This window comes from Brachypodium distachyon, chromosome 2 (genome assembly GCF_000005505.3).
Source record: "Brachypodium distachyon strain Bd21 chromosome 2, Brachypodium_distachyon_v3.0, whole genome shotgun sequence".
Taxonomy (NCBI): Eukaryota; Viridiplantae; Streptophyta; class Magnoliopsida; order Poales; family Poaceae; genus Brachypodium; species Brachypodium distachyon.
Genome location: NC_016132.3, coordinates 49,520,852 through 49,535,063, shown reverse-complemented (window position 1 = coordinate 49,535,063; position 14,212 = coordinate 49,520,852). Strand labels below are relative to the sequence as shown.

General features: G+C 46.8%; 3 protein-coding genes across 3 annotated transcripts; 2 read left to right on the top strand and 1 right to left on the bottom strand.

Moving 5' to 3' along the window:
- The first annotated feature begins 43 nt into the window (after positions 1–43).
- LOC100821598 (pentatricopeptide repeat-containing protein At2g27800, mitochondrial) lies at positions 44–1,544 on the top strand. Its single transcript, XM_003567063.4, has one exon. It carries the CDS (start codon positions 61–63, stop codon positions 1,228–1,230), a length of 1,170 nt encoding a protein of 389 aa, XP_003567111.1. The 5' UTR covers positions 44–60; the 3' UTR covers positions 1,231–1,544.
- A 481-nt stretch (positions 1,545–2,025) lies between these two features.
- On the bottom strand, positions 2,026–5,073 carry LOC100821297 (dihydroorotase, mitochondrial). Its single transcript, XM_003567062.4, has 7 exons — positions 4,695–5,073; positions 4,408–4,589; positions 3,887–4,023; positions 3,502–3,667; positions 3,312–3,428; positions 2,686–2,846; positions 2,026–2,478 (listed from the first exon to the last, which is right to left on the bottom strand). The coding sequence occupies exons 1-7, from the start codon at positions 4,934–4,936 to the stop codon at positions 2,275–2,277; spliced, it is 1,209 nt and encodes a 402-aa protein (XP_003567110.1). The 5' UTR covers positions 4,937–5,073; the 3' UTR covers positions 2,026–2,274.
- Positions 5,074–9,351: 4,278 nt separating this feature from the next.
- Positions 9,352–12,950, top strand: LOC100832332 (tyrosine-protein kinase abl-1). Its single transcript, XM_003569752.4, has 4 exons — positions 9,352–9,781; positions 10,218–11,471; positions 11,763–12,218; positions 12,333–12,950. Exons 2-4 carry the CDS (start codon positions 10,428–10,430, stop codon positions 12,615–12,617), a joined length of 1,785 nt encoding a protein of 594 aa, XP_003569800.1. The 5' UTR covers positions 9,352–9,781; positions 10,218–10,427; the 3' UTR covers positions 12,618–12,950.
- The last annotated feature ends 1,262 nt before the right edge of the window (positions 12,951–14,212 follow it).

Below are 14,212 nucleotides of genomic sequence, written 5' to 3'. Positions count from 1 at the left end.
AGTCCTCTGTACACTGGTGTATCCCGAATCACGGATGCGCCCGCCGCCACCGCCGCCGGGATGACGACGCTCCTCCGCCGCATCCTCTGCACCACGCCCGCTCTCTCCCACCGCATCCCTTTCTCCACCTCCTCCCGCCGCACCCCGCACCGCTTCCGCCGCAGCCACCGTGCGCCCAGCCGCCCGCCCTCCGCCGAAGCCGTCTCCGCGGCCATCGCCTCGCTCCCCTCCCGCCTCACCCCGCCCGTCCTCGCATCCTCCCTCGCCTCAACCTCCGATGCCCGCCTCCTCTTCCCGCTCCTCACCCACTCCCTCGGCCTGCCCACCTTCCGGCCCGACCCGGGTCCCTTCCTCGTCGCCATCAAGCGCCTCGGCACCGCCGAGCTCTACCACGAATTCGACCGCACCTGCGCGCTCTTCTTCTCCCTCCTCCCATCCCTCCCTTCCCCGGGCCCCCTCCTCCGCGCCGCGCTCTACTTCTACTGCCAGTTCCGCAAGCTCGGCAAGGCGTTCCACGTCTACACCCTCATGCGCTCCTCCGCCGACCCGGGCGCGCGCCCCGCCGCCGACACCTACCACGCGCTCTTCACCGCGCTGGTCTCGCGCGGGGGCAACGACACCATGGTCCACTACATGTACATGGACACCGTCTCCGCGCTCTTCCGGCAGATGCTGGAGGAAGGGATCCCGCCGGACACCCGGTCGCTCAACGTGCTCGTCAGGGGCTACGCGCAGTCGCTGCACCTCAACGACGCGCTGCGCGTGTTCCACCAGATGGGGCCCAGCTACGGGTGCGAGCCGGACGCCTTCACGTACAGCTACCTGGTGCACGGGCTGAGCGAGCAGGGCCGGACGAAGAACGCCCGGCAGCTGTTCGACGAAATGCGGGGGAAAGGGATGGTGCCGACGGAGCCGTCCTGCAACGCGTTCGTCAGCGCGCTCGCGGTGGCCGGGGAGGTCGGTGAAGCGGAGCGGGTGATGTGGGAGATGGCCAGGTCGGGGACGGTGGTGGATCGTATCACGAGGAGCGCGTTGGTGGAGGAGCTGGGGAGGGCGGGGAAGAGGGAGGATGCCGACCGAGTGGTGAGGGAGATGGAGGAGATGGGCATTGTGGGAGTAACCGAGCGGCGCGCGCTCCTGTGTTCGGTTCATGACGAGGACGGCGACGAGAGGTTGGATGTTGACGAGAGTCCTGCCAGAGGTGGTCATTGGCGACGGCGAAGTGGTTAGCAACGGAGATCCACGCGATGAACCGTGTATTCCAATATATCCCTTTGATCCTAAATTATTTAAACTATTGACTCAAATTTGCCTAAGTATCAACTAAACATGGATGTATCTATTTTTAAAAAGCGTCTCGATACATGTAATATTTCGACAACAATTTAGAATCGGCGGGAGTACTATCGAGTTTTTTTTTTTCGGGGAGGAGTACTACCGAGTTTAGCTGGTGATGACCTGATGATTCGTCATGTTCTTGTTCAGAAGGAAAAAAAAAGCAATGTATTGAGAACCTGAGATGCAATTTTTTGCCAGTTGTATACTATAGTACTCTCATTCTCAAGGAGGAAATTGAAGCACTGATATCTCTTGACGACGGACAAAAACGACGACATGCTGTTGACAAATGAAAAAGGAGGAGCCTGGAGCGGCAGCCCGCATCAACGTCGCCTTCTTTGCCATTGTGCTGCGCTTCGTTTCGCCCCCCGCTCAAGTTCGGCGCTACATCGCCAGCCACATGGGCCTACAAACAAACCTACCGGGCCGATGCAAACCTGACAGGCACAGCCACAACTAAACCGAACCTCGAAGGATTCTGCTTCTTTCGACAGATTCTTCTTCGCTAAAAGAAAAACAGACTGACTGTTCTCCTTCGAACGTATAAAAACCATGATCCTTGATTCCTGACCCCAAATCATGCATTGATGCATACCCTCGCATTACCGAAAATATAGCAATTTCCTGTCTAATTATATAATCAGGAATCGTGCCAGCATTTGTTTAATGTATATGCAACGAAATGCATATTACTCAAGATGACCCTCTTTTCTTTTATTCAGAGAAAACCTCTCGCTGTTGTTTTGATTAGGTTACTCTTACAATCTTGCTTTCGAGAATCCCACGGGGGACAAGTTTATGACAAAGACCATGTTTGGCATTCTGATTCTACATAAAGGGGGGAAATGAAACTGCTCCACTTGTTCACCCCAAATGAATCATGAAATGATGTACTCCCTCCGATTCAGAATAAGTGTCGCTGATTTAGTATTTTGCTTATTCTTCAGAATGATCGGATGGAAGCCATTCTAGAGTGTTCCCGGTAGACATAGGTACAATCACCCCTGAACCGTATGTATAAGTTGTAGGCACTTTCCAAGCGCTCCTTCTCAGAACAATCTTCGAAGTGTTCCTTGGAAGACCATAAAAATCTGGCCCGTTGAAGCTTGTAAAGGCCTCAAGCTTATCAAGAGTACCAGCCTGAAAACCATAAAAATATGTCCATGATACTGGTTAGTACGGAATTTTAACATTCCGGTGTTTGGTTCTTTACCTGCAAGATTGTGAATTTGTAACAGACCTTAAGTAGGTGACCACACTAAAACCATAATTTCTTGTAGATGGTAATAATCCAGAGCAAACAAAATATGTGAGCACCAAAGAACGCGATAGGGATAAATATATTACCTGTTCAAATGCCTTCGCATAAAGAGAAAGAGCAACAGGAGCGCTATATATTCCTGCACATCCACAGGAACACTCCTTCATCCGTTTATCATGGGGAGCACTATCAGTACCCAAAAAGTACTGCCTGCTCCCACTGGTTACCGCAGAAACGATAGCTTGTCCTGATGTATAAGATTCAGAAACACTTAAAGACATGCGATACTGTAGAGAAATAAGAAAAGGGAAAAGGGAGCATATTTTCTATCATTGCACGCCACCAGTGCTATCCTACAAATGAAGTAATTGTTTCTACAATCCAAGGAAGTCCATTTTCATTTCTATATTCGAAATAGTAATGCTGGGTAAGAGCCGGATCTAATCACAACAAGAAAACATGATAATGTGATGAGCAATGTGATAAGTCTAGTTTTTTAACAGATGAAGGAATATCTAATAAAATGTTTTCAAGCATAGTTCCCACAAACAAACAAATGTTTTCAACCAAAGATATCTCATTGTGAACAATAAGGAATGGTAGGAAGTGCATCCAAAATATTCTGCTTACGACAGTTGGGAAGAATTAGACTATTAGAGACACGAGGATAGAAAGTTGTGTAAGTTACAATATGAGGGTGGCCAAAACATACTGTGAGTTTCTCTTTTCAGTACTGGCAAGCAATAATTGTGAGGCTGTAAACCACCCTGAAACAAGGCATTCCTGTTGAGAAGGAGATGCTGCGGAGTCACTGTTGCAGCAACATGTCCTGCAGACACAAAAATGTAATGACCATATATAAAGGGCGAACCAAAATATTAAGGTCATGTAACAGCACACACCTTCTTTGCATGATTCTACGAAGTTCACCGCATCCATCGTAGTGATATGTTCCATAACAATTTTCAGCTCTGGAAGCTTTTGTACAAGTGGTGCTAATATTGTCTCAATAAAAACCTTCTCACGGTCAAAGGTGTCAACATGAGGATCAGTGACTTCTCCATGAACCTGAAGTAAATGAGAAACAACCAAAGAGTGGCGATATGACTTTGAACATGAAAGAACCAACATTAGCAACTTGATGCAATACCCTTTTAATAAGTTATTAGGTGTTGTCAAGGCAACAGATAACAACCTCATTTAACATCTGAAGCAAAACTAGAGACCAACTTGGCACATGGACCGAAAGTTCAAGCATGTAGAAAGAAGAGCAACATGACTACTTACAAGCAAGGGCATTTCCTGTCTGATCATCTCCTCAAGGACAGGCAAGCATTTCCCCATTATATCAGTTACACCGTCTTGGGAGTTGGTAGTTGCTCCAGCAGGATACAACTTGACAGCAAAAACCACACCACTCTTTCCTAAAAACCAATACAATAAATTTAGCATGCAAACCGCCAGAACTTCATAATTCATGATTGGAAGAGCAACGTTAAATTTACAAGATGACACAAAATTGTAACGTACTGTAAGCACATTAATCATGTTGATTCTAGCTTCTCACAGATACTAATAATCTCATAACCAATACATTGCGCAAATATCGATCGGCACTGGGACAAATAAACACCTCAACCAATATTTGTGTTTACTATCATCTGGTTTTTTGCTAAGAGTTTGCTAATTGGGAAACAACAGCTGCAGATATTTGGCAACCACGGAACACGGCCATGAAGAACATGCAACTGTCTAACATCGCAGCAACAAACAGCTAAAGAACCGATTGTGGTAGAGAGAGTCCATACTTGCGAGCTTGATTTCTTCCGGGCTGGTGTTGTCAGTGAGGTAGAGCGTCATGAGAGGCACAAAGCTGCTCCCAGGAGGCAGTGCCCTGAGGATCTCTTCCCTGTATTCTACCGCACGTGCCGTCGTTGTAACCGGTGGCTTCAGGTTGGGCATCACGATGGCCCTCTCAAAATGCCTCGCACTGCCACACAGGAAACATTACAACAGTCTATTAGGCTTTTGAGACATTGTACCGAACGCTCCGTGTGCATTACCAAAACGAGTAAATGCCAAGCTAGTTGCAGACCTGTGTGGGAGCACAGCGGCGAGGACGTCGCCGTCGCGGAGGTGGAGGTGCCAGTCGTCGGGGCGTGTGATGGTAAGCTGCTGTGGCGACGGCACCGAAGCGGCCATGGCTCTCGCCCTCGTGTTCCGGCGGTGGGAAGTAGGGTGGATCCGGACCCTGTGTGGATGTGACAGCCGCAGGAAGCAGACCGAAGGATTCGGACGCGAGTGCGCGGAGATGCTGTCGGTGATCGCAGCCTGCATTGACTCCGCTTTATTCGAATTCGGTTTTTATTTACTTTCCTCTGCCTCCGCCTCCGGTGGCGAGCTCGGGCGTGGAGCACCGGGAAGCAGGAAGCTGTTGAGAAAGAGGACTAGAGGAGGAGATCAGGACAGAGTAACTCGCTTTCTCTGGGCCGTCGATCACGCTTATTGTCTTGTGGGCTTATTGGGCCTATTGGAGGTACTTAAATTTGTCTGCAAAACGAAAACGAAAAGAAACACTCAAAGTTCTCTTGATTTTTATTTTTTTAAATCTCAAAATATCATCTCTTTTTTGTTCTTGAACAAAAGCTCAAAGTTCATATTCTTCCTTCTTTTCCTTTTTCTTCATGTTTGAAAAAACTAGTCTTTTGTATCAATCTTGTTTCCTTTTTTCTTTGTTGACAATGTTCCGTCGTCGTTGCCAACTTGCCATTGCCCCCGACAAATATTCTCCCTATTGTGACAATAAGGTCTAAATGGTGAAACAGTTGTCAATAATAACATTTTTACTAGGGTAATGGTGTAGTTGCGGTATCGATCACCATTGTTTTATCGAACCATGACCTTATATCATCAAGTTTGCACCTAGAAATGATCCTTGAAATCAAAACCGTAAGCATTTGGTCTCTCAATTGCGCATCGTGACGTACGACGTGGAAAAACCGTGCTACCTGGAATCAAAACCAATTTAATACCGTTTGAATCTGGGAGAGCCGGAGATGGACCAAAAGTACCTGATTTTGCCAATTAAAAGGGGCGAATGTATACGATTTTGAGTTAAGTGACCATTTCTAATTCTTGTTAAAATTAAGGGACTAGAAACTTAATTTTCTCTATTGACAATGATACACATGATTTTTTCGCTGATGTCCTGAAAGAGGAGGAGGAGGAGGGAAGAAGCTATACCTGCAGCAAGCTTGGAAGGAGAAGAAGTTCGAACAATGAGATCCACTCGTGTCGTGCTCCCAAAATGCGACACTCCCAAAATGCAGGTACGTCGCTCTGCCTTAGCATTGACATCCACTCACGAACGTCACCTGCCACCCGTCATGTAGTGAGTTCGGATCTGGTGATACCGACTCATAGGGTACTCCTACACAATGCCATGCTCCGAAGCAATTTGGGCCATCCAATCTGAATCCAAGGAACGGAAGTACAACATTTGACAATTTTGCACGTGGCTCCTTAAGTTTTGTGTGGATCAACCCTCCCTACAATCCTTTCTTTAGTCCTTTTTCTATTCCACACCCTTAGGTTTTGCAGTGATTGGTGCTAACATATTTTTTTATTATCATACCATTTAAATAATTAATGCTAATGGAATTTCAAATGACTCGTCAATGAAATTTCAATGGCGTATCAATGAAATAATGGCACGTTTGGAATTTCAACGATGCGTCTGTGAAATTTCAATGAGATTTTAATTGCACGTTTGGATTTTCAATTGTGCATTTGTGAAATTTCAATGAGATTTTAGTCGTCTGGATTTTGAACGGTGCATCGGTGAGATTTCAATGAGTTTTGTTTGAAAATCGACAAGATATCAAAGAAAAATCTACAAACCTTCAATGAAATGAATGGAATTCTGTACAAATTTACAACAAATTTCACGAGCTGTTTCGGAACCAAGATATTTACGAGAAAACAAAAAACGATTCATCCGCAGTCAATGAAAATTGCATGGAACCAAAAGCTAAACCAAATCCATCCGCAATAAAAAAAGATTCAACCTAGGCAGCCGGAGAGAGCAACGTCAGGCGCCGCCGCACGGAGGAGGACGGGGCTGGCCGGATCCGAAGCAGGCAGCGGAGGCGCCGGCGGGGCGCACGAGAGGAGGCGGCGGCCGGGCGCCCTCGCACGGGGCCGGCCGGATCCGGAGGCAGGGGCGCGGCGCGCACGAGAGGAGGCGGCGACCGGGCGCCCTCGCCCAGGGCCGGCCGGATCCGGAGGCAGGGGCGCGGCGGCACGAGAGGAGGCGGCGGCCGGCCGGCAACCGGACGCAGGCGGCGGGAGCTCCGAGATGCCCGCGGATGGAGACGGCGGCGGATCCGGGCGCCGGCGAACGGAGGCGGCAACGTCGTCCGGGAGGAGGGCGGCTCCAGCTAGGGCTTGGGGGCGGCGGCTCGGAAGAAAGAGGCTCGGGGGAGATAGAGTGAGGAGGAGAGAGAAATGGGTGGAGCGAGGATTGATTTACACAAATTTTAAGCGGCTAACTGCAAAACTGTCAAACGCGCTAGTTTTTACTGAACGGCTTAGATTGATCCGGAGCATGGCATTATTTGGCAGCATCTAATGTCCTGGGAGCACTAGATATCTTCTCCATGCTGCATGTGCTACCCATCTATGGTCAATACTGGTCAATACCATATTACCATATAAATTGATTCTCCATCTAAGTGAAGTATGGGATAGATATACTCGTTCCGATTCTAAATTCTTGACTCAAATTTGTCCAAATATGAATGTATATCTTTTTAAAAATCGTCTAGATACATGTGATATTTCGACAATAATTTAAGATCGAAGGGAGTGCATTTCAGTACTTGTGTGTCCTTACTCCTTAACCATTTTGCTGATCAGACAGTCTCGCAATTAGAGCCCCCCGCGTACAACCAACCAAAAAACGTTCCTCGGTTCAGTGCACACGTCTTGCGCTCCTGCTACGAAATACTCGAGACACATACAAATCCAAACCTAGAACGAGAACGGCCTAGCTAGTCTGATTGCAAAGTACGGCGCACGCAGAGATGTCTTTTTTTTTCGCACAGAGATTTCTGGTCAAACCCAACACACGTATAAATCCACGGGAACCAGTCTCCGTCCATCTCCGGACAGGCCCCCGATCTCTGCCTACTGCCAGATAACTTCAAAATCTAGCGTTCTAGAGCAATCCTACAAGAACTCTGCATGATATGGGCATACCGTTGTGCTTGCCTCACCAAGTAGACCATGGACTGGGCCACTTTCCACTGGATCCACATGGATGTTGACTGGTAAGAATTGGCCATTTGTTCAGTCCTGATGTCCAGATCCGTTGGCCTGATTTTTTTTTCCCTATCGACCGAACCAAATTAATTGTCATGTTTTTATTTTTAAAATAAGTGAACATACACACTATACGTGTCTAGATACATGAGTACTAAGTTTCACATACTCCTTCCGATCCAAGTTAATTATCACATCTTAGTTTAGATATACATTTATCTAGACGTGTTTAAGTATGTATAGGTACATGCGTATGTGTACAAAAGTGCTGCGACAATTAATAATTTGGATTGGAGGAAGTACATCATTCTCTCCCCATCCCTCCGTTGGATGCCTATTTACTCAACACACCACCCATTTCTCCTTGCCATCCTTCCCACTCTGGTCACCGTTGTTCCTAAGTCTTTTCTCCCATAACTAGTTTGCCGAGTTTATATGTATTTTTTTTCATGATCTTCTTTTTTTTAGGTAAGGACGGTTGATCTCCGTCTTTCGATTAAAAGAAAAAACACTGTACAAAAGGGGATCGAGATGGATCCCCTAGAGGAGGGTGTGGGGGGGGGGGGGGAGCAAAAGGAAAGAAAAAGGAAACCGACGGAATTTGTTTACCTCACTGCTAACCCCAACCGGTGGTCATCATGTCTTCTAACTTGTTGAACCCTCCTTACATTACATGATTAGTCCTTACGTTACAGGATTAGTTTATCATCTCTACTACCTTTGCCCTCAATCAACAAATTTGTCGCGACACACTACTCTAACCACCAGCGGTCATCAATGGTCAGGGCTGCTATCACGTGAGAGGCCATCCCTACAAGATTGTGGATACAAAGAACCTCTTTCCCATCGTACCCAAGCCCTGAATCTTACATGTATCTAGACATCTTTTAGGAATATATACATCCATTTTTGTCAAATTTGGGACAAGAATTATGAAACGGCGGGAGTAGTTTCTACCGTCGATTTGGGACGCACTCGCATGAGTTGTGCTTGTCTTGCTAGTAGTATTTCACGCAAAAAAAAAGTTGAAGGAGCTAGAACAGCTAGTATATTATGCTAAGAAGCAAAATATTGGGGGAAAAAATGAAATTAAATACTCCTATAAACGATCAGCTGGCTTTAGCTCTATCCGACACAAGACATATCATGGATTCGCCGACACCGTAGGATCGTGGACGACTACCGCTAGCTACTTTACAGGAAATCCACGTTTATGTTGGAGTCCAGCGAACGGAAGAATCTCCAAATTATAATACTACCACGCGCCTCAGATCTCACCAGAAACACCTCCGTATTACTACTAGTCTAATCCTAAAGTCGTCTCTAATAATTGACCGATAAAAAAGTACTCTAATCCCTAAAGTAGTATTATAGGAGAAGTCCAACTCCATCCCCGATCCCAGCCAGTTCTGTTTTCTTTTACAACGCAGAGGGAGGATTCGTACCCATCCTCTCTCCCTTTCAGTTTCACCCACAACGCACAGGACGGACGCACACGAAAGGAGAGAAGGGCAAAGGAAAAAAAGAGGGTTCGGATTGGTGCCCGGGCCAGGGGACGCCTCCCCCCCCCCCCCCATACCTCGCAGCAGCAGCAGCAGGATTCGTTGAGCGATTGATTGCAACGTCCCGTGCCTCCGTCGCAACATTCTCTACCCCCTCCGGCCAAATTCCATTCCCGTCCCTTCCAACGTCCACCCACGTCCTCTCTCGGGACCGCGTCGTCCCGATTCTTCTTTCCCTCCCCCGTTCCGGCTGACCACGTCGCTGCTGCTGCTCCCCGGCCTCCACCCACGCCTACGTTCTTGCCTTGGCTGGCTCCTCCTCCGCTTCGGTTTGGATTCGGCTGTTTCTTCCGATCGGGTAAGCCGCTGTTAACGGTTCTTGGTTTCGGATTATTAGGAAGAGCAGCTCCTTTTCGATTTCGATACCTGTTGCGTCAAGGAGAGTGCTTGTGTGTGGCGTGCAAACGGAATTCGAATTCTGGGGTTTCCCGATTGCTTCCTGCCTCGGATTCACGTCTCTTGCTTTGGCTCCCCCTTTCTTCCCTGCATGTGATGGTTCTTGCACGCCTCTGTTTTTCTTTTCCGCCCTTTATACTTTACCTGCACGGTTTGCCGTTTGATCCTATCCTTCTTCCGTTTCAAAACCGTGGCTTTGAGTCCGGGGGAGACGTTCTCTTGCATTATCTGAAAAATAAAAACGTGGCTTTGACCAATCCGAAGCGTTGTTTTGTTCACGTTTGGCGACTTGAGAATTCCAGATTGATTTCAGAGTGTTTGCTTTTGAATTGATTCAGGTGTTTGCGGGTCTGCAATCTGACCCGGACTACGCAGCGCAATCCGACGGGCAGGAGATTCGGCATGCCATAAGAAGAGGGCAAATGTGGCGTCTGTTCAACGACCTGTGGGATGTTCTAGGATCCGGGTTTTTCTCATCGAGGTTCCTGTAACCCACTTCCCCCTTAATCCGCGGCAAGGAGGGGATCTCGGTCGCATTGAGGAGATAGATGGACGACGAGGATTACTCGTGGGTGCGGCGGACGAGATTCTCCCACTCCGTCGTCCGGTCGAACTCGGGCAGGGAGCAGTTCGGTGCCTTCGTCGAGCAGTTCAACCGCGGGGCGGCGCTCAAGCAGAAAGGGTCGGATTCGGGGTTCAAGCTCCACGGCTTGAACTTTGAGCCCAAGACGAAAACTTCTTCGGCCACCAACTCGGCGAATTCCTCTGTTCTAAGATCAAGGTCGTCGAGCGCCCAGCCCAAGGATTCGTCCTCGAACGGCAAACCGGCGCAGCACGACAAGGCCAGCGATCCTGGCCTCCCCTCGCAGCAGGCACTGACCAAGCAAGAAGACAGCTCTGGGAACGGGACGAAAGGGAGCAATCTGTTCGTCGACGTTTGCTGCCAACCCGAGGTCCAGGAATCGAAGGCTGAAATCCCTGTGCCTCTCGAGTTCTCCTTCCATCCCGACGAGCAGAGCTTGAGGCTGCAAAGGGTGTGCTCCAGCCCTTCTCCTTTCCCAAGCGAGAAAATGCCGGCCTTTGATGCGCCGCCAGCGCGCAGCTCATCGCTCAAGATCATCGGCGACGGCCGGCAACCGATGCTGAGGGCGAGATCCCCTATCCCAAGTCGTCCCGTTCCTCAAGTGTTCAAGGAGGCCAAATCAGAGAGCAAGAGATTCTCCACTCCACCGCCGCGTCGGAAATCTTTGTCTCCACCACGGGCGTCTCCCGTCGTTGAGCCGGCGAGGGCTCCGGGCAAGGTGAAACACAGGAAGGAGTGCAGGGACAATGGACGGGCGGCAAAGGCTGCTGCACTGAAGGTGCTCGAGAAATGGTCTGTGGATCGCTCGCAGCTGCTCATTGGGCATAGGTTTGCGTCCGGAGCGCACAGCCGTTTGTTCCATGGAATCTACCAGGAGCAGCCTGTTGCTGTCAAGTTCATCAGACTGCCTGATGACGAAGAAGAGGCAGAGTTGTCAGCTCAGCTTGAGAAACAGTTCAGCACGGAGATTACCATGCTGTCCCATCTCCATCATCGTAACGTCATTAAGGTAACTTCATGAGTCTCCATGTCAGTATCTTTTAGCATCAACCTCCATAGTCCATACTAGCTAGTTGTAATTTACTTCTGTGATTGTTAGTTTACTTTGGCTGCCTGTGCTTAAATCGGTTTCTTAGGTCAATTATCAATAGATTTTTACTTACTCGATTCGATATATAAAATTGTATAGGTCGAGCAGTCGTGTAACCTGTAACTCGTAGTTTCTGCAAGGAAATTAAGTTCTTTAGATCTCATCTCTGTGTTCCATCTTGACAAAAAAAATCATTATTTGTTTGTGTAGCTTGTTGGAGCATGCAGCAGTCCGCCAGTCTTTTGCGTCCTCACTGAGTTCCTTTCCGGTGGTTCATTAAGAGCGTTCTTACACAAGCAAGAGCACAAATCTCTGCCTTTAGAGAAGATCATTTCAGTTGGCTTGGATATCGCACACGGCATGGCATACATCCACTCGCAAGGAGTTGTCCATCGTGACGTGAAACCGGAGAACATCATATTCGACGGAGAATGCTGCGCCAAAATTGTTGATTTTGGTATAGCCTGTGAAGAAGCGTACTGCGACCCTCTGGCGAACGACCCTGGGACCTTCAGATGGATGGCTCCGGAGATGATGAAGCACAAACCCTACGGCCGAAAGGTTGACGTTTACAGCTTCGGTTTGATCTTGTGGGAAATGCTTACTGGCTCGGTGCCTTATGATGACCTTACTCCATTCCAAGCAGCCTTTGCTGTTTTTGACAAGGTATGCACTTGTCTAATTCCTATCTGCCACTGTTTTTTACTCCGTTCCTTGTGCGCAATTATATGGTCAACACTACAAAAATGGCCAACACAATTTTCCTTTTTATTGTTCCAGAATGTGAGGCCAACCATCCCTGTTAGCTGTCCAGCAGCATTACGGCTTCTGATCGAGCAGTGCTGGGCCTTGCAACCAGATAAAAGGCCTGAATTCTGGCAAATAGTTCAGTTATTGGAGAAGTTCAAGATGTTTCTTGATCGAGACGGGACACTCGACAACATGCCAAGCTCAAATTGCCAGGAGACTCACGATCACAAGAAATGGTTAGCCCACTGGGTCCACAAGCTCAAGCATAGCCATCATCATGACCTCTCTGGACCCCCACCACCAAAACTGCTGTGACTGTTCCTCCCCCTTTGAAACCTGTTCTAGGTAGTCTTCAGAATGTAATTATCAAAAGTTCCTTTTGGTATTTAACAAAGAAGTGTACAATTTGTTTGTCTCCATTGTTTCATAGCACGGTAAGTACTACTTGTCTGGCTTCAACCTTGCATCTTTTCATCTTTTCTTTCGCCTTTTATATACTGTTTGGTGAGTGGTGCCAGAATATGCATAGCAATCTGCCAATCTCCCTGACAAATGTATTTGTTCTTCTGTTTATTGGTCTGTCGCCAACGACTCATTCATTAAGCCCTTGTAAATACTGAGAGAATTCATGTGGCCTTTCTTTTAAAACTCTCTGTCCTGGGTACTAATTTGATATTTGGATATCTAAGATTTGGCATGGTAATCTGAAGTTCTGAACACAGCGAGATGTCTATGGTGTAAAGAACAGAAGCATATGCTGGCATGGCAAGTGATTACAAATATTTCAAGAACACGACATCAATAAAACGATGCAAAACTCTTACTTATTCGCAGAACGAAAGTTGTTTCATATCTACCTTTTTATAGTCCATCCGTTTCTAAATTCTTGTCGTTGGTTTAGTTTAAATTTGTACTAAAACAACGACAAAAATTTAGGAACGGGGACTATGATAACTTGGTCAGGTTTTGCATATCAGTCTGAACACCTACTGTTCGTTGCCTAGTGTATCAGTAACAGAGCATATCATGTAGGTGAATTTAATGTTTCTTCCTTTTATTGAAACGTGTACAGGAGCTGAGGAGCATGCTCTCTCTCTGGACATTATTGTCGAAATACATGTATCTAGACACTTTTAGGAATAGATATATCCACTTTTGGTCAAATTTGAGACAAAAATTATGAAACGGAGGAGTAGACATTATTGGTTGGTGGAATGGCATATCGTTTCAGTTGCTATACCATCTGCTTACAGACTTTGAGATTATGCAGCCACACATCTGATTCTCTGCTTAAGTTGTTAATTTGCCGTGCCATAAATTTGGAAGCATATGCTCCTCTCATTAACTATAATTTAAGTGGATAGTTTACTTTAGGGAAAAGATTCATTTCCACCCCTCCCCTACAGACTCTTGCGATAATCTAGATTTTCCAAGACCAATCCTAAAATCTTAGTTGGGATACTTTTGAGCTGAGCCATCCAATATCTTTAATCTAATTTCGTAATTGTATTTTCACAAATGTGGACAAACATTATTATATATTTTCCTTAATGACTGGTATACTTAGCAGGCTCTAACTATACTTATTATCTCCTTTAATTGGTACTCCCTCCGTTCCTTAAAGTCACATTAGTTTTTATTAAGACAAATCTTTGACCACAAATTATTATGTCAAGGTGTGATTTATATGACATGAAATTAGTATCGCCAGATTCGTTATCAAAAGTACTTCATGATACTTGTGGTTTCATGTCATATAAACCACACTTTAACATAATAATTTGTGGTCAAAGTCTTGTCTTAATGAAAGCTAATATACCAATCTTTAAGAAATAGAGGGAGTATTATTCTCTGATTCATTTTGTATACATAATGTTCTCTATTTATTGATTTTGTTTTTGGTGTGATAT